General features: G+C 52.3%; 1 protein-coding gene and 1 long non-coding RNA gene across 3 annotated transcripts in view; one reads left to right on the top strand and one right to left on the bottom strand.

Moving 5' to 3' along the window:
* The window catches only part of TM2D3 (TM2 domain containing 3), a 102,608-nt gene extending 85,391 nt beyond the window's left edge, over positions 1 to 17,217 (top strand). Inside the window, exon 5 of one of the 2 annotated variants that reach the window (XM_067699488.1) lies at positions 15,592 to 17,217. In XM_067699488.1, coding sequence (XP_067555589.1) covers positions 15,592 to 15,766 — 175 coding nt within the window. In that variant the 3' untranslated portion in view covers positions 15,767 to 17,217. The remainder of the gene's footprint in view (positions 1 to 15,591) is intronic. The other variant, XM_067699468.1, reaches the window with a different exon arrangement.
* LOC137203405 (uncharacterized) overlaps positions 13,718 to 22,888 on the bottom strand; it is a 55,437-nt gene continuing 46,266 nt past the window's right edge. The window contains exon 2 of the long non-coding RNA XR_010933085.1: positions 13,718 to 14,642. This is a non-coding gene — a long non-coding RNA (uncharacterized lncRNA). The remainder of the gene's footprint in view (positions 14,643 to 22,888) is intronic.

Below are 22,888 nucleotides of genomic sequence, written 5' to 3' on the forward strand. Positions count from 1 at the left end.
TACTGAGTAAGTTTCCCTGTGCTCTACAGTAGGACCTTGTTGGTTATCTATTTTATACAGAGTAGTGTGTATATGTTAATCCCAGCCTCCTAATTCCCCCCCGCCCCCCCACTATCCCCTGTGGTCACTATAAGTTTCTTTTCTATGACTGTGAGTCTGTTTCTGTCTTGGAAATAAGCTCATTTATGTCTTTTTTTCTTTTAGATTCCACATATAAGCGATATCATATGATATTTGTCTTTCTCTGTCTGACTTACTTCACTTAGTATGATAATCTCTAGGTCCATCCATGTTGCTGCAAATGGCATTATTTCATTCTTTTTTATGGCTAATATTCCCTTGTGTATATATGGGCCACATCTTTATCCATTCATCTGTCAGTGGACATTTAGGTTGCTTCCACATCTTGGCTATTGTAAATAGTGCTTCTATGAACATTGGGGTGCACATATCTTCTTGAATTACGGTTTTCTCCTTTCTTCTTTCTTGTGCCATGGCAACATTCAGGGAGGATGAATATTTTTAAAGCTGAAGACATCTGACTGCTGGTTCCTCAATGAAAGTTGCTACAGCTCTTTAATAGGCAGCTGGGAAAAGAGAGTCTGCCCAGCCTGGACTTTGTTGCTTCAAGTCTGAAAGGACCCCCTCCACCTTGCTAGAACTAATGCTTTCTCTGTGTAGTTGAGGACCTGGCTTCTGGTCATGAGTCCAGAGCCTGTAGCAGAGCCAGGGAGAAGATGCTGCATCTGAAAGAGACATCCACAGAGAACCCAGGTGGCTGCATTGGGGTGTGTGAATGGACCTTCTGTACCTCGAGGAGCAGCAAAGCCCTTTCACAGAACTGTAGCAGGAAGGGGGAACCCTTCCAGGGCCGAAGAGTGAGTACTTGTCTAACACTTCGAAATGATTGTCCAAGGAGACACACGTGTTGACAAAGCAGGAGACTTTATTGGGAAGGGGTGCCCGGGCGGAGAGCAGGAAGGTAAGGGAACCCAGGAGAACTGCTGTCTACGTGGCTCGCAGTCTCAGGGTTTATGGAGATGGGGTTAGTTTCTGGTTGTCTCTGGCCAATCATCTTGCGTGGCCCATATTTGGTGACTCAGGGTCCTTCCTGGTGGTGCGCGCATCACTCAACCAAGACAGATTCCAGCGCAAAGGACTCTGGGAGGTTTTCAGGACATATTATGGGCTGGCGTCTCTTCCCTCCTCCTTTCGGCCCCTCCCAAATTCTCCCCATTAGTTTTCGGTGGCAGCACTGTGTCCTTTATCAGGACTTCCTGTTGTGAGACAACTCAGGCAAGCGGTTATCATCATCGTGCCTGGCCAAGGCGGGCGGTTTTGGTCAAGGTTCCCTAACAGAACAACACACTGGCAGAGTCACCCATCTACCCAGGAACCTGAGAGACTTCGAGATGAGTGAGGGGAGCGCCAGTGGACTTCAGCCACACGTCTCTCAGCCTGCTTCTGTGCACAGGACATGCTTCCCTCCACAGCTGAGCTGCGAGCGTCTGTCTTGTTCTTTCCAGGTATGAGCATTTGTCAGCCCTCCGCAGCATCCTTACACTTGTAATGTTCACGGGTAACCCAATCCAGTTAAGAACATGCTCCCATTTCAAGTATTAGTGGGGGGCTCTTCATGATCCAAAATCAGGTTTCCTCCTTGGCCAAGCCCCAGCTCCCCCGGCCCTTCCTGGAATGGAGGCACTCTGCCCTCATTGCTCGTCCTGGAAATTCCTGCTGCTTCCTCACAGTGAAAGCTGGGCTTGTCCAGTCAACACACTTGCTAGTTCACTAGTTCTTGACAACCTCTTGTAGGACCAGCTGCTGTGACATAAGACTGAAGTTCCTCTTTCGAGTGTAAATACTTCCTAGGAGGAGAAGAATTGCAAATGGCATGCAAAATCCAATAATTTACACCCATAGGCATTTTAGTCATTTCAGTTTCCACTCCTTGTGGTTTCCAAAGCTGGGGAAGTGAGGACCTGGGAGAAAATTGACACGTTGCCTCACGGGCTGCTGACATAAACCCTGCCATGGAGTCCTCCGCTCGCTGCCAGAGGCGTCTGGTTTGGTTTGGTTTTTGAGCACTGATCTGATTACACTCCCACCCTTTGGCCAGAAAGTTCAGGACAAAGTCCAAGTATCTCAGCAGGGAACTCAAGGCCTTTCACAAATGACTCGTATATGCTGATTTAACCCAATCACTTGTCCACACCTGCCCTCATCCCCATCCTCCCGTGCAGGCTGCACGCCCACCTGATGGGACTATATGCCACTCAGGAGGTGCCCATGATGTGAGAGCCTTCATGCCCCACTGCCTCACAACCCCCCCCACCAGCTCCCCCCACCCCCTGGACCCCCCATCTGCTCCCCCCGCCACCCCAGACCCCCACCTGCTCCCTCTTGACTCCCTGGACCCCTGTCAGCTCCTCTGACACCGTGCTTTGGAAGGAGCCCCTCAGACTCCCTGGGCATAGAGTTATGCCTGAAGCACCTAGTGCATTCTTCTGTGAAGCCTGAGTGTCAGCTGAGGTCACCCTGTCCTTTGAGATTCCCCACATAACCTGTGCCCCCACCCCACACTCTCCTCAGGATGCTGTGTCTGCACCTGCTTTCTCACGGGGTCCCCATCTCCTGACCCTGACCTGTGATCCCTCCTGTACCCTGCAGGCCTGTCTTTCCCTCTGCCCTGCAAGGCCCAGGACATGAAGTCCAGCTCCTCTGTCTGACCTCCCTCACCCACGGGGGTCCCTGCTTGTAGAGCAGGCTTGGCTAAGCAGTGGAATGAAGGAAGGTTTACACTGTGGAGATTCGGTGGCTGGAAACCAGACACCTCTATTCCTGAAGGCCCCAGGGCTCTGCCACTGGGAACCTTGCATTGATATTTATCCTTCCAGAGATTATTCCCAGGTACATATTATACAGGTACTTTTTTTTTTTTTTTAAGAAAAAAGAGCTTATTCTCAGTGTACAGTCATGTATTTTGTTTCCTTCACTCAATAGGGTGAAAATTCCATGTTAATTAAATATTCTTCAATGCCTTTGCCATTGCACAGTATTCAATTTTCTGGATTATTACAATTGATCAAGTACTCTGTTGTTGGGCATTTAACTGGAAAATTCTTTTGCCATTGACAATCAGTCTGTTCTTTCCTGTAATATTTCTAAAATTGATCTTCTCATAAACACTCTGATTATTTCACTGTTTTCCTGGCACCACTGCAGCCCTGACCACTGTGCTATGAAGCTTATTGTTTTTCAGGCAGACAAATATTTACGGATGCCCATGGTCCTTGGAAGACCCAAAAGACATATATGTGGCTCTGATCTCAAAGGAGACACAATCCTATTAACAATCATTTTGATCGTATTAGTTTCCTGTTGATGGTGTAACAAATTACCACACACATAGTGGCTTAAGACAGCACAAATTTATTATCTTATAGTTCTGTAGATCAGAAGTCTGACATGGGTCTCAATGCATTAAAACCAAGGTCTCGGCAGGCTGCATTCCTTTCTGGAGGTTCTAGGGTATAATCCACTACCTGGCCTCTTCCAGCTTTGAGAGTCTGTCCACAGTCCTTGGCTTATGGCCCCTTCCTCCACCTTCAAAGCCAGCAGTGCTGTGTTTCTCTGCACCCCCCACCCATAGCCACTTCTTCCTCTGATTACAACTGGGAAAGTTCCTTTATTTTTCTTTTCTGTTATGGTTTATTCCAGGATATTGAACATAGTTCCCTGTGCTATATGATAGGTCCTTGTTGGTTATCTATTTTATACACAGTAGTGTGTACATGTTAATCCCAACCTCCTAATATATCCCTCCCCCACACCTTTCCCCTTTGGTCACCATAAGTTTGTTTTCTATGTCTGTGAGTCTGTTTCTGTTTTGTAAATAAGTTCATTTGTGTCATATCTTAGATTCCACATATAAGTGATATCATATGGTATTTAGTATGATCATCTCTAGGTCCATCCGTGTTACTGCAAATGGCATTATTTCATTCTTTTTTATGGCTGAGTAATATCCCACTGTATATAGGTACCCCATCTTCTTTATCCATTCCTCTGTTGATAGACACTTAAGTTGCTTCCATGTCTTGGCTACTGTGAATAGTGCTGCTATGAACATTGGGGTGCCTGGATCTTTTCTAATTATAGTTTTTGCTGATATATGCCCAGCAGTGGGATTGCTGGATTATATGGCAACGCTATTTTTAGTTTTTTGAGGACCCTCCATGCTGTTTTCCATAATGGCTGCACCAATTTACATTGGAAAAGCTTCTTTGATTCTAAGGGTTTGTGTGATTACGTTGGGTCCCCCTGGAAAATTCAAGATAATCTCCCCATCTCAAGGTCCTTCACCTTAATCACACCTGCAAAATCCTGTCTGCCCTGTGACATAACATACAGGTTCCAGGGATGGGGGTGTGGACATCTGGGCGGCGTGGGCATTACTCTGTCCACCGCATGACATTAGCTACCATTTATCGAGTAGCTGTTATTGTCAGTTTGAACGAAGCACTTTACAGGTGTTATCTCATTTAACCCAGCCCCGAATCCATGAGGCAGGTACTATTATCCTCACTGGGCAGAGGAGGAAACCGAGACTGAGAGCAGTGATTTAAAAGTCGAGGTTAATTCTCATGAGTAACACAAGTCAGTGAGAACTGTGAGCTTTCTCCATTTATTTGTTTGTTTGTTTGCTTATTTATTTATTTAAAGACAACTTTGAAACCTTACCAGAGACCCGGAACTTTCTGGGGAGTTGCTGTTTATAACACTGAGCTGGCCTACTTGGTGTTTAATCCACAGTGTTTGTGAAGGGTTAGGGAACCCTCCATTGCAGTTGTTGAGCTGGGTCAGGTGTGGATGCCCCGACCATGGAGGCAGGGGCTTGGGCTGCCATTTTGTCCAGCTTAGCGCATCTTCCGTGGAACCAGATGTGGCTCTGTGGACTTACAGACCCCAAACTGCACTTGTGACAGCTGCTAGGTGTGCACTGAGGCCTCCATTTAAAAAGGAAGTGGGGGCTGAGTGACTCCGCCGCCATCTCTTGGAGGAGATGAGTCTGATTCAGTCTCATGGGAGGTTTCTCAGCAGCCTCCCACCCGTGGCCGTGGAAGGGAAGCAGGTCTCCCTGGCCACAGCCTCCAGAGAGAGCTGTCATGGGCCCTCAGATCTCGAGTCGCCATCCATCAGGCAGCGGCACAGGGGAAGTACAAAAAGGTCAAGTCCAAGTGGCCTCCTGGTGCCTCCAGGGCAGGTGGGCTTTTTCTTCCCAGGGGGAACTGACAGGAGGTGACGTTAGCATCCCCAAAGAACAGGGTCGCCAGATTTAGGGAAAGAAAAAAACAAGAACAGAACAGGATACCCAGTTAAATTTGCTTTGGATTGAATTTCAGATGAATGATGAATAATTTTTTAGTGTAAGTATGGTCCAAATAATGCATGTTTCCATACTTATACAAAACAAATATTTGTTGCTTATCTCAAATTCAAATTTACCCAGGCGTCCCGTATCTTATCTGACAGCCCTGTGCTGGATGGAAAACACACATTTCTAGCTCAGGCACCAAATTCAGTGAATCCAAGCCTCATATTCCAAGCCCTCTAATTTTTTCTGTGGCTGCTTTTCAGATATTCTCTTTGGTTTTCAGCAGTTTTACCAGGCTCTGTCTGGATGTGTTTTTTTTTTTTCATCGATACCTCTTGGGCTTTATAACTCTTCTTAAATCTGAGGCATTCTGTCTTCCATCATTTTTGGACAATTCTCAGCCATTATCTCTTCAAATATTACTTTTTGCCCCCATTCTCTCTTTCTCCTTCTGGGACTCTAATCACATACATTTCTTTTACATTCTTTTTGTATTTTTTTAAAACTTATTTATTTATTTATTTATTCTTGGCTGCATTGGGTCTTCGTTGCTGCCCATGGGCTTTCTCTAGTTGCGGTGAGTCAGGGCTACTCTTCATTGCGGTGCGCGGGCTTCTCATTGCAGTGGCTTCTCTCATTGCGCAGCATGGGCTCTAGGCGCTTGGGCTTCAGTAGCTGTGGCATGCAGGCTCAGTAGTTGTGGCTTATGGGCTCTAGAACACAGGCTCAGTAGTTGTGGTGAACAGGCTTAGTTGCTCCGCAGCATGTGGGGTCTCCCTGGACCAGGGCTCGAGCCCGTGTCCCCTGCATTGGCAGGGGGATTCTTAATTAACTGTTTAATTTTTTTTCTCTTCTTGCTTCCGTCTGGATATATTTTTCTAATCTGCCTTCATGATTACTTATTTTCTTCACCTTGTATAATCTGTAGTTGAACTTAATTTTAGTTAAAATCAGTGCCTTAATTTTAGTTACTGTATTTTAAAGTTCTACAATGTCCATTTATTGCTTCCAGGTTGCTAGTGAAAATATTCATCTTGTCACTTAATTTCTGGAACATATGACTCTAGTATTTTAAAGTTCTTAAGAGCCTGACAACACCAATATCAGAATCTCCAGTGGCTCAGCTTCTATTGTCCAATTTTTTTCTCTTGGTCCAATCTTGTCATTTTTTCACACCTGGTCATTTTTGATTGAATGTTGGACATTGTGAAGGAAAATATTGAGAAAATGCCTTCCAGAAAGGTAGCGATCTTTGCTCTTAGTTGTGGACAAGGGAGCCCGTTTCCCCACATCATACACTACTGGGTGTCACCATCTCTACCAAAGAGAACTTATCTTTGTATCTTTTCAGTATAAACCTTTTGGATGGTGTGGAGTTTAAGTTTTCGCCTTTCTTTGATCCCTAGTGAGGTAGAGCCTTGTTTCTTATGCTTATTGGCCATTTATATTTACTCTAAAGAATGTTTTCAGTGTAAACCTTCACTTGGATCATGTATATTGAACATTGCTGAACAGATCTGGTGGATGGGAAAGGAAGACACAGCTGTGGATGAGTTTGTGGACAGCAGTATCTCTGTCACAAGTTCACCCAGTGACCCGATCAATTAAAAGAGCTCCAAACTATCAGTGCTGGCTCCTTTTTAAAGACTCCAACATCAGTTTCCCGACTGGTGGGAGCCACTTCCTACTTAAGCCATTTGGGCCGTGAGGTGGTGAGGGCTCTGTAACAAATGCAGTCACGAAGGGAGAAGCATGGTCAGAGTTCATAGTCCCGTGGAAAAGAGAGATGCCCAAGCTCGGAGCGGACAGCCACTCCGGCGTCCACTGTTCTTTCCATTTCAGTGGCCGTTGTCACAACGGGCAAATGAGAGTGTTGCTTTTGCAAATCATTGTACTCCTGGCTGCATTGTGTGCCAGGCAGCCCTCCTGGGATCTACTGTCTCGAAAACCCCAGCCCTCACGGTTGCTCTCATGTGAAGAGCACGTAGGTGTCATCTTCTGCAGCAGAGAAGGGTTTGTGTTTGGGCATAGGTGTTTGCTTTCTAAATAACTTCCCCGGCATGGGCCAAAGCAACGGGACTTGGGCATTTAAATAGTCATTTTTAAAATAAGGGGGTGAGGGCTTCCCTGGTGGCACAGTGGTTAAGAATGTGCCTGCCAATGCAGGGAACACGGGTTCAAGTCCTGGTCCAGAAAGATCCCACATGCCGCGGAACAACTAAGCCCGTGCGCCACATCTACTGAGCCTGCACTCTAGAGCCTGCGAGCCACAACTACTGAAGCCCGCGCACCTAGAGCCCGTGCTCTGCAACAAGAGAAGCCACCGCAATGAGAAGCCCATGCACCGCAACGAAGAGTAGCCCCCGCTCACCGCAACTAGATAAAGCCTGCACACAGCAACGAAGACCCAACGCAGCCAAAAATAAATAAAAATAAAATAACTTTATTTTTAAAAATAAATAAATAAAATAAAGGAGTGGGCCAAGCATGCTTAGTTTAGGAGGGGAGAAGAAAACCTTCCTGTTCTCCTCAATCCCACACCAGTTCTCTCTGGGCTCCCTTGTGGTCACACAGGCGGCAGTTCCAGGATCAGATCTGGGCAGCCCATGGTGCTGGGTTCCAGGAGGGATTTTCACAGTTAATTGATCCCCCAGGTGGCCCTCAGATGTCCATCCAGTCAGTGAGTAATTGGGAGTTCCTGCTTGAAAACTAGACTTTCTGTCAATGAGAACTTGAAGACCAGCTTCCCACTGGCTCTAAATGGGCTTTTATGACTGAGACTCCAGACCCAGGGCTTTTTTTCAAAGGCTTTATACAGCAATTAATGGCTGCAAGCAGACACTCAACCTCAGATGCTGAGCCAGTGCCAGATTCTTCGCTGCTATGGAGGCTCCAAGAGCAGTGTTTGTTCTCTGACGTTGCTCTAAACGGGGGCTCTTTTACAGCCATAAATAACTGCTTTTCCTGCGGAGGGGGGAGCAGGGGGACAGGTGAATCACAGCAAGATATTTTTTTAAAGAAGAGAAACAGTAAACTTATCATGCCTCAAGAAATTTCCAAGGATGTCCCATATATTCCTTGTAGGAAATACCCTGTAATTTTCCTAACTTTCATGCCAGTTTTCCTCATTTTTTACTTTAATGAATGAGGCTTGCAGCCATCCCACGTTAGTTCAGCTCTTTAACATTTTTTCCATATTGTTATTTGGAGACTAGCTTTCGCCGCAGACTCCCTTCCACCCACACACGTGGTGCTTGAAACTGTCCGTCCAGATGGTCCTGGTGTGGTGGGCAGGGGGTCCTCTGGCCCCAGTGGCCAAGCCGTGCAAGCAGCACAGATGCCCCTGGGTCCTGTGGACGGGCAGGGGGTGGGGGTGGAGACTGCAGGGCATCAGGAAGTGGAGAAGGTTCTGTGTCACCCATTCTCACCCTGCGTGGCAATCACTTGGGAACTCAGGCCGAGCTGGGGTGGTGGCCTGGGTAGATGATGGATGGACGAGGCCTGCAGGTCTAGTGGGGGAGGGGATGTGGGCCCCTGGGCGGTGACACGTTCACATCAGCTGAGAATGTCATTGGAGCTGCTTCCGGCTTCAGACGTGGCTGTGGAAACTCTCTAAAGAGACTCCTTCCCTGTTCTCCAGGGACAGGGGCGTGAATGGGAGCTTTCCCTGGCCCGCAGGTTCCGGGCCCCAAGTGATGGTTATAATCCTCCGTTCTTATTGGACACCGAATCCTGGCTGTGCTGCTGGGGGCTCCGGGGTTGGGGAGGGAAGACCCCCTGGGACTTCATGAAACTATAAAGGCTACTAGTCATGACCTCTAGACCGTTTCCTTTTTTGAGCAAAATAAGAAATACCAAACGCGAAGTTCTTGGGAGTGTGGAGTGGGGTTGGTGAGTGGGCCTGAGCCCCAGCTGCCTTCTTGGCCTCAGCACCTCTCCTGTACAAGGGCGACACCGGCTCTGCCCTTGCTGCAAGGAGAACGGCCCAGCACACGAGATGTGCTCCAGAAGCCTGAGCTGCTGCTAGGATTTTACTTCTTCATTGTGAATAATGCATGTCACACTTGATTTGCTCCAGAGGCGGGAGGAGGGGAGCCGATGGAGGGAGTCTGGAGGCAGGACCAACACGGAGGCGCCACTGAGGCCGGACCAGGAGGCTGCTCCTGGGAGCAGAGGGAGGGGCGGGTGAGGAGGGCCAGTCCCTCCAGGCCCCCGGCCCCGGGGCCCCAGCAACACCGGCCCTGCAGTCCTAAGCTGCCCCGTCCTCCACCTCCAGCCCCAGGTCCTTCCAGAACTCCCTGGACCAACTGGCAGACATTTGCCCCTCGGCCCCGGCTGCAGGTCCTAGGAGGTCTACTGTTCAAGGCAAGGACCCCGGGCTCTGGCAAGGGGACCCATTCCCCCAACCGCGCACATGTGTATGTGAGTCTGCGTCGTGGACTGGAGGAAGGGCTGGCTCACGGAGTCTCCCCAGAGGCCAGAGCCACCCCCTTCGATTGCCCACGGCTCCCAGACACACCCCAGATGTGGATGAGCCTGGCCTGCATCTGGAGGAACGACTCTGGGCCCTGCAGGACAGAGACAGAGCCCGGCCAAGGCAGGTGCCGACCAGACCCCATGCCCATACCCTGCCGTCATCGCAAACACCACATTGGGCTTTGGCCCAAGTTGGCCTCCCCAGCCCAGGGCTCCAGTTTTGGGTGCTGGGCAGGGTGGAGGAAGGGTGGGGAGAGCAGTATTGGGGGTGGGGTTGGGATGCTGGGCCGTGTGGGGGGATAAGGACCATGGTCGGGCCCCAGGGCTGATGGCAGCAGACGGGGCACAAACCCAGGGGTCATAGGTATGGGGTCTGTGCCCACCTGGTCCTGGACGGGGGCAGCCCTCAGGGGTCTAGGCAAGGGCCCAGGGCCTGGCAGAAGGGAGGGGGTCAGGAGGGACAGGGAGAGGGCCTGGGAGGAGAATGGGGACATAAAAGGGGCCTGGGGGTGTGCGGGGAAAACAGCGATGGAAGGAAGGAGGCCCAGATAAGCCAGAATGCGGCAGCTGGCCTCAGCCTCCCCTGCGCCCGGCCCAGGTGGGCACTTTCCCCTCCCCCGAGTCCCAGTAATCTGGCTGGGACTCCTCAGGCCCCTCGGTGCTGCTGTCAGTTATCCAAGCCCTTTAAGGCTTTGTGACTGTGTGTTATTCATCCCCCGTCCCCAGCACCGCCCCCCCCAGAGCCGGGAGCCTGGGTCACCCACTCGCTCCCCTGCCCCCTGCACAAGGGCGGCCTGAGCCCTGCCAGGCTGCAGGCACTGAGCCCGATAGGCAGGCAGCGACCCTGCCAGCGGGTCCCCGTCTTCGCCAACCCGACATCCCAGAGGGGAGACAGACGACAGTGGACACGTGGACCAGACAGGTGGACCAGAGGATTCCAGAGCGTGGCAAGGACCACAAGAATGAGAAACAGAAAATGTGACAGCGGGGTGGAGGTGACTTTGACTTGAGCGGGCAGGTTTGTCCTGGGCTAAGCCTGGCCTGGTGGACAGGTAGAGGAGGTGCTGGGTAAATGGATGCAGGGGAACCGATGGCAACGGGCAGGACTTGGAGCCTCGGCTCTTTGGCTAGGAACTGGCCTGTTCCTCCTGCACCTGCCAGATGCTCCCCCACAGGGTACAGGAAGCCGCGATCCCAGCCAAGGGGGAGGGCAGGTGTTCTCAGGACACGGTGCTCGCATCCTGGGAGCGGGCCTCACACCGCACTGAGCCCAGCGGGCCTCACACCTCGCTGAGCCCAGTGGGCCTATCGATGGGGACTGGGTGGGGCTGGTGGTCCCTCACAGGGGACTTAGAGGGGGACTCCAAATGCCACAGGTGACCGTACACGAGCAGGGAAAACCCTGCCCAGTCCTGCCCTGGGGAGGGGCCCCAGCGCACCTAGGCGGTCTTTTCTCGGAGACACCCAGCCCTGCGCAAGCCTGCCTCTTCCTGTCCTCCCTGCTCCTCAGCCTCGAGGCCCCACGAGGGTCCAGCGGTCTCTCCGTGCCAGGGAAACGCCCCTGCAGCAGGCTCTTCGTTCCCAAAGAGCAGCCTGGATCCTGGGGTTCTCACCCAGTCTGTCCCAAGAGACCCCCGGCTGCTTCCTTAGACTGTTGGTGGGCTCTCGGGATGCCCTGGGAGCTCCCCTGTCGGAGCCACTGGACTTCTATGGGATACAAGGGTCCTGGAATTCCAGTTCTGAGCAGGTAGCCGCCGGTGGGCCGTCCCCCATCAGCTGGTCTTCCAGCTGTCCCTGAAACCCTTCTCCCCTCTCTGCCGTCCCCTGGCCCTCCCCTGGCAGGCCAACCCTGTTCTGGTCCACTCTGGTTTTCCAGTTTCCGTCCGAGGAGTAGCACAGCCACCCCAGATCCAGGCCTGCTTGGATCTGGCCCCCAGCCCCCGAGCTGGCCTCTCGTGGCTCAGCAGTGGCTGTGTTCCTGCCCCCAGGCTGGTCCTGACACTGCCCCTCCCGAGGCAAGATCTCATCCGCTGCAGGCCAGCCCCTGACAGTCCCAGCTCTTGCCCTCTGTGTTGCGGAGCCGTGACCCTTGCTTGGCCTCTCCCCTCTGCCCCCACTGGTCCTTCACGAACAGCAGTCGGGGCAGCTGCCCCGCTGGAAGGTGCCCCCTTGAGCCCTCACTGCCTCCCGCGAACCCCAGCGTCAGTCCCTGAAGTCTGCCTTGGGAGCCTCAGTGGAACCAACAGTAAGAGGACCCTCCGGGACTCCATGTTTCAAACCAGGTGTTTATATCAAGAACAAAGCCCACATGGATTGGTTCAGGTTCCCTGGAGAGTCAAGCCATGGCAAATAAATAATGCAGGGTAGAAAAAGGGGGAGAAAAGAAAGGCTTAACTTCCCTTTTTCTACTGAGGTATAGACCATAAAAAAAGGAAGAACAAGCTTTGAAGCAGCAGTGATTTTGGAACAGACCCTGAACATAGACGGATGCTCTGGGGGGAGGGGAAAGAAATGGTATGCAACATCTTCCCTAGAAAAAGGGCAAGGGTCCCCCTGCCCCCTTCCTTCTGCAGACGCTGCAGGGCAGGCCCTGGCCTCGAGTGGTTATTCCACAGCAGAGATGCGCTGAACCCACTGTCTTTGTGTTGAAGTCTGTGTGTCTCATCACCTGGCCATTTTGCATTCCTAAAACTCAGAATGTGGGTGTGTAGATGAATCTTTTAAAACTGTTCTTAGATGAAGCGTTTGAGGTGAGGCCCCTTGATGAACTAGATTTTGGGGAGGAAAAGTTTAGCCAGAAATGCATGACTGGCCCGGGAGGGGCCCCTCCCATGGCCTCCGAGCACACAATCCCGTCCACTGCAGGCTGACCACTGCCCTGCCCACCCAGAAACACAGGTGCCGAAGCTGCCTGTGTGGGAGCAGCAGCACCCCTCCACCGGAGCCCTTTCTACCCTCCCACCGACCCACCCCGGCCCCCAGCTGACCCGGCACAGTACACTTGAACACTCGCTGTGGTCCTGTTTCCTTCCGTCTGAGGGATTCATCCATGTTGGTTTTGTTTGTTTGTTTTTTTAACATCTTTATTGGAGTATAATTGCTTTACAATGGTGTGTTAGTTTATGCTTTATAACAAAGTGAATCAGCTGTACATATACATATATCCCCATATGTCCTCCCTATCCCACCCCTCTAGGTGGACACAAAGCACGGAGGTGATCTCCCTGTGCTATGCGGCTGCTTCCCACTAGCTATCTGCTTTACATGTGGTAGTGTATATGTGTCCATGCCACTCTCTTACTTCGTCCCAGCTTACCCCGTATCGTTTTAAGTTTTATTTTCATAGTTTGAACAATATACTAACTTACTGTACAAACATTAGAAACTATGGGAAAACAATAAATGAATGGCAGCTCCAATTCCTCTCTTCAGATATTCAGGAATTGCCTCCAGTCACACACATACACGTGAGCCTGCATTTCTGGTTATGATGGCTTCTGCTATGGTCTGAATGTTCTTGTCCACTCACATTCATATGTTGAAACCTAATCCCCAACGTGATGGTATCAGGAGGTGGGGCCTTTGGGGTGATGAGGTCATGAGGGTGGAGCCCTCATGCCGGGATCGGTGCCCTCATCAAAGAGACCCCAGAGCTCCCCACCCCTTCCACCATGTGAGGACCCAGTGAGAAGGTGCCGTCTGTGCCCCAGGAAGCTCTCACCACAAACTGACTCTGCCAGTGACTTGACCTTGGACTTCCCAGCCTCCAGAAATGTAGAAATGAATGTGTTTATAAGCCAGCCAGTTAATGTTATACCAGCCTGAACAGACTAAAACAGCTGTGTAACAAGTTACCCCCAAAACTTAGTGGCGTAAAGCAGTCCTTTATTATTCTGTGGATCAGGGAAGGAATTTGGACCTAGTGGGGATGTTTGGCCTCTGCTCCGTGATGTTGGGGCCTCAGCTGCAAGACCAGAAGGCTGGGGGCTGGAGAGTTGTCTGGGGTTTCCTTCTGTCACATGGTCAAAGGGGCTGTTCTCGACTTCTCGGGGCAGGCAGAGAAGCAGTGGTTATGAATGGAGAGGGGCCCCTCAGCCACGGGGGTACCATCCTCAGGTTGGCTCGAATGGCTTGGAAAGAGGATTTACATCTCTGTTACCATGTGAACATCTATGACATGTGACAGCGTGCCCGGAGGCTGAGCATACACACTGACATCGTCCTTCCTGTTCCCTTTTCGTGCTCACTCTCCACGTTGCTCTGCTTTCTCACAGAGGACGGCATGTGCACTTGTCTGCATCACTGTCAGAGGCTTCTGCTGAAATACGCTTCGTAGTGACGTGGAAGCATCTTGCTTTATACACTCTCCTTGTCTGACAGCTCTGTTTTCTAGGAGGTGTTGTCTTATTTGTCCACAATCATCCAAGAAGATAAAGGAGAAGAAAAGAGAGGGAGGAAGAGAGAAAGGGTTGTTATAATTGTTCTAATTTTCCTGGGAGGGAAGCGTGGTTTGTGGAGTCATATATCACCATGTTAATGTTTACAAACAAAGACACCAGAGGCCACTGGTGCTCAAACACAGGATGCACTTTCTGTCTGCAAATCGTTTTTTTCTCAGGAAAATTAAATTCTGAAAATATTTGCACTGAGTCAAAAAAAGTTTCTCTTCACATCTCTCATTTTTAGCTACATTCCTCATTTGTGTGTCGAGTTTGAGTCCCTTTTTTAAAAGTTTAAATAGGCTCGGAAGCTATCCATTGAAGTTGAAGCCAAGCTTAGAGGAAACGTCCTGTAAAGGGAAGGAACACCATAAATGTGACAGAGAAAGTGAAGAGAAAACCCCTTCCCCCATTTAAATGTCATTGAAGGCAGCCCCTCAGAAGCCCCCTCCGGACTGTCAGGCTCCCCTGGTGGTGGGGATGGAGGTTCCGTCTAGAGCTGCTGTCTCAGGGGCACAGGTGGGACCAGCATGAAAGGAGGCCCGATTGATGGAATGTTCTGGAAACAACCGGCGGCCGGCGAGAAAGCAAGTCTGCAGATTTCAAACCTGACCCCAGCCCATGCAGATATGCAAGCAGGGCATCCGCAGACAGTGTCTTTAACACAGAGCAACGATCCCGTTACCTTCCGGAGCTGGGGTGGGAGCAGGAGGGAATGACTTTGGGATCCAGGGAGTGGAGCAGCTGCCGTGCCACGTGGCCCTGGGCCCAGGCCTCGGAGCCACTATCCCGTGGGGGCGCCTGCTATACCATGCAGGGTCATAGCACTGGTGCCACGGGACCCGCCGCCCCTCCCACCGCCGCTGCGACACCTACATTCCCGTCCCCCGCAGGAGACACCTCCGCGCGGGCACCATCCGCCCCTTCACCCGCTGCTCAGCGCAGGGCAGGTCTGCCCCGTCACAGCTCAGCCCCAGGGAGAGCCTGTCATGGGCAGCACGGCAAGGGGACAGAGCGTGGTGTGTGGGGCTGAGAGCCGGGGTGCTGGGCCAAGACCCTCACTCTCAGTCCCGGCGCGGCTCTACCTCGGCTACCGCGTCCGAGATGCGCGGCCCTGCACTCCACCCCGCACCCACTGCGTCTCGGCTGCGCCGGGACACCGTCCTGCGCGCCTCCTGGTCCAGCCCCAGCAAGGTTATCTCCCTCCTGGATCATGTCCTCCAGCCAACACCAAACAAAAAAATCCTTTCGTGACCCATTTTCCCTCCGGCTACTTCGCATTTCTCTTTCCCTTTCCAGGAAACTTATCAGCGAGCTGTCGACACTAGCTGTCTCCAATTCCTCTGCCATTCCCTCTCCAAGGCTGTCCGGCTTCTTCCGCAGCACCTTCTTCACGGCCTCACCTGGGCTTCCTGCCTCGCCTCCACGGCTAGACACCCTCACCTCCCCAGGGAAGACCGGGGTTCCGTCCTGAGCCCTTTCCCACCAGCGCGTCCTCCTGGATGGCCCGTTGGTCTCCTGGCCTTAAATGTCAGGACCCCCAACACACGTCTCCCACCCGCCTCTCCTGCACGGCCCGGGCTGCCGGTTCTCAGCACCAAGTCTAAAAGCAGCTTGAGCCCAGCGTGTCAGCACGGAGCGTCCCAGTGCCCTGCTCCTCCCCAGTCTTACCCGCCAGGAAGTGGCAGCCCCACAGCACAGGCCACACATCCGAGTCCCTTGGACTCCCCTCCTTCTGTACCCTATTACTTGGAAGAGCACCTATTGGGGGCCACCGTTCCCACCATGACTGCATGACCCTGGTCCCTGTCATCACTGCCTCTGGATTATTGCAAACAACCCCCTTCTGAGTCCCTGCGTGACCCCTGCAGTCTCGCCTCAATACATAAAAGAGTGACCCTTTCAGACAGAGGCCAACGGGGTCCCCCACGGTCCCCTCCAGCCTCACGCAGAGACAGAGCCAAAGCCCCTGCAGTGAAGGAGGCCCCCTTGACCCAGCCCTGCTCCCTGGTGATGGTGACGGCACCTCTGCCCACACCTCCCCGCCCAATGTATCCCCCCCTTCCTGATCTCAGGGCCGAGCTGTCCCTGCCAGGGCTGCCTGCGCCTCCCCCTCAGTCCTCCTGGGTGTGCTCAGATCTCACCATCTTGGAGACACCCCAGCACACACACTTATTTAAATTGCAGCTTCCCTGGGGATCACTTCCTGTCCTCTTTTCCTGCTTCATTTTCCTCCTTATCACATTTCTCTCTGTGTGTATTTTATTTAACTGTCCTGTTTACGTCTGCCTTCCCCGTTAGACTGTAACAGAATGTCCACTCCATAAAAACAGAGCAGGTATTGTGTCTGTTTTGCCCACCCTGCATCCCCAGGGCCCAGATCCGGGCTGGACCCAAAACCTCCCTCTGCCAGGGAGTGAACAGCTCAGAATGTCAGCCCCACAGCAGTGTCGCCGGCCTCCCCCTGCCCAACCCCATAGGATGGAGCCATCGGGTCGCACATGTGGAAAAGTACCATGCAGCTCAGGGTGGGTGCCCTGAAGAGCAAAGTTCGGGGTGTGCTGACCACCTGAGTCACACAGAACCATCCACAGTGAGGGCTGTGAGGTGGGCCCGCTCTCACGGACGAGGAGAGAACTGACAAACACAGTGGACGGTCCAACAACCACTTCCAAAGAGAAAGTCTCCAAAGACACAGCATTCAGGAGGCCCTTGGGCTTTTGCAAGGCCAACCATCCCCCTGACCAGGATGCAGACGTCACACAGGAAGTGAGGGACACGCACCGAGCCCAGTGGGGAGGGGACGGGACTGTGGCCCTACAGCACAGGCCATGCGGCTGGCAAGTCGCTTCAACTCTCTGCACCTCTGTCTTCTCATCGGTAAAAGGGGGATAGTAATGTTGTTTTTCTCATGATTGTGAACATTAAATACATACACACGTCTATAGTTCAGAACAGTGCCTGGCACTTAGTAAACGCTATAGAAATGTTTGCTATTAATATTGTCAAGCATATGAAATTATGCCCCCAAACTAACAATAGATTCCTTCATCTCTCTAAGAGGTAGTTTATGGTTGCATATCAGGTAATTTTTTTTAATTATAGGACAAAATGAACTTCACATGTGTGAATATTTACACATTTTCACAATTTTATTTCATTGTTTTTTTAATAGATTTATTTATTTTATTTATTTATTTTTGGCTGCATTGGGTCTTCGTTGCTGCGCAAGGGCTTTCTCTAGTTGCAGCGAGCAGGGGCTACTCTTCGTTGTGGTGCGTAGGCTTCTCATTGCGGTGACTTCTCTTGTTGCGGAGCACGGGCTCTAGGCACGGGGGCTTTAGTAGTTGTGGCGCTCAGGCTCTAGAGGGCAGGCTCAGTAGCTGTGGTGCACAGGCTTAGTTGCTCTGTGGCATGTGGGATCTTCCCAGACCAGAGCTTGAACCCGTGTCCCCTGCATTGGCAGGCGGATTCTTAACCACTGTGCCACCAGGGATGCCCTATTAAATTTTTAAAGAAGGTTCCAACCAAGCCCCCTTTTTCCACTATTGACTGTGACATATGGTTTCCCTCTCAGTGGATTTAAAGTGACTTTATCCAGGTCCAGTAGGGACCGACGGGGGAAGTGTGCTCTCCAGAGAGGGCAGAGCCAGGGCTGGGGGAGTGAAGAGGCTCATTACGAGACGTCCACAAAGGAGCGCTGAAGGTGGGCTCCAGGGGGGCCATCCACCGCTTCATCCATGAATTCATCCAGCCATGTTTGTGTGCATCTGCCAGGGCTTGGAATCCAGCGGGCCTTGGGGGAGGGTAGAAGGATGGATGATAGGCTTCTGGGCCTGGACAAGACAGAGAACAAGCAGGGGCTGCCCTCACCCCCACCAGCAGCAACCTTGGAGGCCCCGCAGGAGAGGGAGGGACACAAAACTGCAAAGTCCTGGGGAGACCCCAGGCTGGTGGGAACACTGGGGGTGGTGATGGGGGAGCTGGGACCGTGGAGGTGAGGGGACCACTACTAGGGCAGGAGGCAGAGGAGAGCTGGGAAATTCTGTTGCTGTCTCTGCCTGTTCTCCCAGAAAGAGACCAGCAGCCCATCCCACAGCCTCTTATCGGAGAGGGTCTGCTTGGGGTGGCCCAGTCCTGCCAGGTGAGGAGCTGATGGAAGCGGCCCTGCCAGATCGGCTTCCCTCCAACACCCTCTCCTTGCCTCCCCTTCTGCTCCCCAGGGCTGGTGGGCTGCAACCTGGAAAGCCAACCTCCTCCTGGGGCCACTGACATCTGTGAGTTTAAGGAAAATTCTGGTGGAGCAACAGCAAAGAGGGTGCTTGGCAGTAATTCTGTGGTCTCAGGGCTCATCCCTCTCTCCCGTCAGCCCCTCCAGGAGGGACACAGAAACACAGGTCAGGCCTGGGCTTCACCTAGTCCCCCATTACCTGTCCCCAAACAGGGTGACAACAGCCCCAGGAGGACAGGAGTCCACGCGCCAAGGGCAAACAGAAGACCCAGGAGTACAGCAGCTCATATGGAGAGTATGCCCTGGACCACAGTCAGCTCGGGAAGCAGAATTTTCAGGCAGATCCAGAATTTTTTTTTTATAAATTTATTTTATTTTTGGCTGCGTTGGGTCTCCATTGCTGCGCACCTGCTTTCTCTGTTTGCGGTGAGCGGGGGCTACTCTTCGTTGTGGTGTTCAGGCTTCTCATTGCGGTGGCTTCTCTTGTTGTGGAGCACGGGCTCTAGAGCGCAGGCTCAGGAGTTGTGGCTCATGGACTTTAGAGCACAGGCTCAGTAGTTGTGGCGCACGGGCTTAGTTGCTCCACGGCATGTGGGATCTTCCTAGACCAGGGCTCGAACCCGTGTCCCCTGCGTTGGCAGGTGGATTCTTAACCACTGTGCCACCAGGGAAGTCCCCAGATCCAGAATTTAAAATAAGTACAATAAATATTCTCAGGCAAGGGAGCGTATCAATAATTAAACAGAAACAAGGAGTCATAAAAACAACCAAAGGGTGGAAACTATAACCATGGAAAGAAGAGTAATGGTAGATGGGACCTGCACACAGATGGTTTTGGTAGGATTGCGTGCAGTGGGGAGGGGATGGTCTGGGGCTGGGGGATGAGCCAACTGTGAGGGGTGTGCCTGGGACTCCAGGCCCCTGTTAGAAGCAAAGGCCTAGATGCACACAGAACAGGAATGAATCATGGTGATGGTGCTGAGTGGAAATAAGAAAACAAACAAGGCCAACAGAGTAATTAAATTAAATTAAAAATATGAAACTGTGTGTCAACAGATGAGTGGATAACAAAATGTGGTCTCCTCAGCCCTAGAAAGGAAGGAAACTCTGACACCAGCTACAATGTGGATGAACCCTCAGACATTGTGTTCTGTGAAATAAGCTGGTCACAAAAGAACAAATATTGTGTGACTCCACTCATGTGAGGTCCCCAGAGGAGTCAGATTCCCAAAGACAGAAAGCAGATAGTGGGTGCCAGGAGCTGGAGGACGGGTGAGTAGGGAATTAGTGTTAATGGGCGCAGGGTGTCATTTGGGGAGGATGAAAAGAGCTCTGTGGATGGATGGTGGTGATGATGGCACAACCATGTGAATGTACTTAATGCCCCTGAACTGTCCGCTTAAAAATAGTTAAAATGGTAAATTTTATGTTAGGTATATTTTACTACAAAAAAAAAATCTAATGAAGGTAATGAAAACAACACTGTGTGTTATATACACGGACAGGACAGATACCAATAAAAGGACACACATTCAGTCTACTAGGATAAACAGACAAATGAGCCAAAGGGCTGCGGTGTAGGGCAGACGGTGACCTCTGCACGGTCCACAGAATGACACCCACATCCTGGCCAGGGAAGGAGTGGCTGGCAGGTCAAGAGACGGGATTATCTCAGGAACCGCTTTTCCGAGGGCAGGGGCTTCCCCACGCCGGCAGAGCCACCAGCCCTTCCAAACTCCAGTTCCCAAAGCACTGTCCCGGGGTCCCCTTCTCCTCTGCTCGGCTGCATCTGAAACCCGTCCCCGCCTTGCTGGCCGCCCGGCCACCCCTCCCCCCACACCCACGGCCATGGCCAGCTTATGTCCCTGCTGGGTGCGGGGGCCCGCAGCCAGGCTCGTGCGTGCGGTAGGTGCTCAGCGCGTTTCTGTTGGGTGAGAGTGAATGATGGGGAGGGAAAAGGGGGCAAGCTCTCTTGGCCTGGAAAAATGACAGGATGCTTCCATTCAAGGAGCCTGGTGGGATAAACCTCACTCCCAGACTCAGGAGCGTGAGAATGGCCACTCTGCTCCCCGAGGCCCAATGGGGGCAGAGTTGCCCTGGGTAACGTGACCGTGCTTAGTCACTCAGCTAAGCCTGAGGACCACTGCTTCCCAGCCGGGCAGCTGACCTTTGACCCTGACTCGGCCTTCGGAGCCGTGTGTATACAGTGGCGAAAACAGGACTTTGTTGGAGCCCTTCCAGGCTTGCAATCCCGTTTCCAACCAGCGAGACAGACAGATAGGGGGTGCCACCCAGCCCTCACCAGCATGTTCCCAAATTTTGGTTGATGTGTGCAGTTTGGGGAAAAACTGAGTCCGTCAGAACGCCCAGGTGGTGGGGGGAGGGACAGCGCAGGGGTGAGGAGGGGGTGGGGCAGCGCAGGGGTGAGGAGGGGGTGGTGAGGAGGGCAGGGCAGGCAAAGGCAAAGGTGAGAAGCTGAGGGTTCCGTTGAGCAGGTTGTTGGCGGCTTTGACCTAGAGCTGCCAGGACAGAAGGGGGCGTCCTCCGCAGCAGCATAGAGCTAAAGGCGACGACGACGCCCATCAGGGCTCCTGGCTGCAGAACAGCCCTGGGTGATGGTAAGGAGAGGCATTTATTAAAGGGAGACCAAGTGGCTGGAGAATCACTTGGGGAAAATGATCAGGAACCCAGAGGTAATGGGTGACCACAACCTCAGCCCAGATCCCACCCGATGTGTAACTGGGCCGCTGCTGTCTGTGCCCAGGGCCCTGCTGGGACTCCTGCCTAGCCCTGCGCTCCCTTGCAGGGCTCAAGGAGAGCACATTCTGGCCTTCTAGGTTTTCGTAGAGGGAGGCAGGGTCTTGCCTCCCACTAGAATGGCTGATTCCCCAGAGGTGAGAAGGCCATTCTGATGCTGGACAACCATAAAACAAAAATGGCCAGCAATGGCTCAGCGGTCCTGGATATTTCTAGACCCTATGGGCCCCTCTGTTGCTGAAGTGGAGTGATTGCTGTTATTTTGATTCTTCGTACCCCTGCCAGTGTTCTTTCAGATTTCCAGTTGTCAGAACCGTGCTGTGCACACAGAAAAGTTTCTTCCAGCACCTTAGACAGTCTCGTGCCTTCTTCTCAGAGTATAAAAATGTATTAATTCCCTGAAACCCAGGAGTAAATATCCATGCAAACGCTGGCCCTAACAAACGAAAAGTTATTTTAACAAAGATTGATGTGCGGGCCCCAGTCCACGTACAGATTTGTCACAATGGGACACTGCTCAGCGCTTCATCCTTTGCGATAAACGCCCAGCTGTGTAAACGGCCGTCAGAGAGCTGTCCGGGGGTCAAGGTCAGCCGTGGTTTGGGCGGGGTGGGCTGTGGCTTGCTGGGAGGTACCCAGGGTTATGGGTCTACAGTTGGGCAACTCCACAATCGATGCCCTGGATGATGAAATGGGGCTTATGGCAGCAGCCCTTGGTCCTGAGCTGGAATTTCACATCCAGGTGACCCCAAGAGCGACCCGTGTGTACGGGCTCCAGGAGGTCCCTGTGGGAGGGCGTTAGGGGTGATGGAAAATAGGCCCAGGGGGAGTAAGGCTGGAGGTGAGTGCATGATCCTTCACTCCTGGCCTGATTTATCCAGACTCGGTACAGAGAACCAGGCTCATGGAGGCCGGGCACACGGAAGGTGGGAGCGATCCTGAGAACACTCCTGAAAACAGGCTAGCTTGTCGTTTCCGGGAAGCAATCTGGTCTGGCGTCCCTAAAGGCCCAAGTGTCAGCTGGAGGATTTTCAAGCAAGCTTGTGATTCTTTCCACAAATTAGAGCCTCTCCACTTGCGAGCACCTGTCCCCGGCTGTGCGCAGGGAGTTCTGCAAGGAATCCCCCCCGGGACAGTGCATGAGGCCAGAAGGAGGGCCCAGCCAGGGCTGCAGGGTGCAACTGCCCGCACGAGAGGCCGGCTGGCCAGCCAGGAGCCACCTCCCAGGCCCAGCTTCAGGGCTGGGCTTCCTGCAAACCACGATTCTGGAGCAGGGCCGCCAAGCCGATGATGCGTGTTTATGGTTTTCACTGTGCCCCTGGGACAGCTGTGGGCCTCCTGGATCTAGAGCCGCTGGATCTGGAATCCCTGGCAGCTGCTAGTCCCCTAAAGCCTCCCACTGGCTTTGAGCAATCAGGACTGTTGTTCATCTCTCCTGTAAACAGCTGTTTTCCCAGTGACTGCCCAGATCCTGTTAAATATTAACAAAGAGCTGCCTCCTCAGCCGCTCGCAGGGCGTCTGCTTTAAATATTTAAGTAATTGCCTTTCGGTCCCTGAGTGACTTTGGCTCCAACTGCTCTGTCACTGCACTTGCCTCCCTGGCTATG

The sequence above is a fragment of the Pseudorca crassidens genome, chromosome 1 (assembly GCF_039906515.1).
Source record: "Pseudorca crassidens isolate mPseCra1 chromosome 1, mPseCra1.hap1, whole genome shotgun sequence".
NCBI lineage: Eukaryota > Metazoa > Chordata > Mammalia > Artiodactyla > Delphinidae > Pseudorca > Pseudorca crassidens.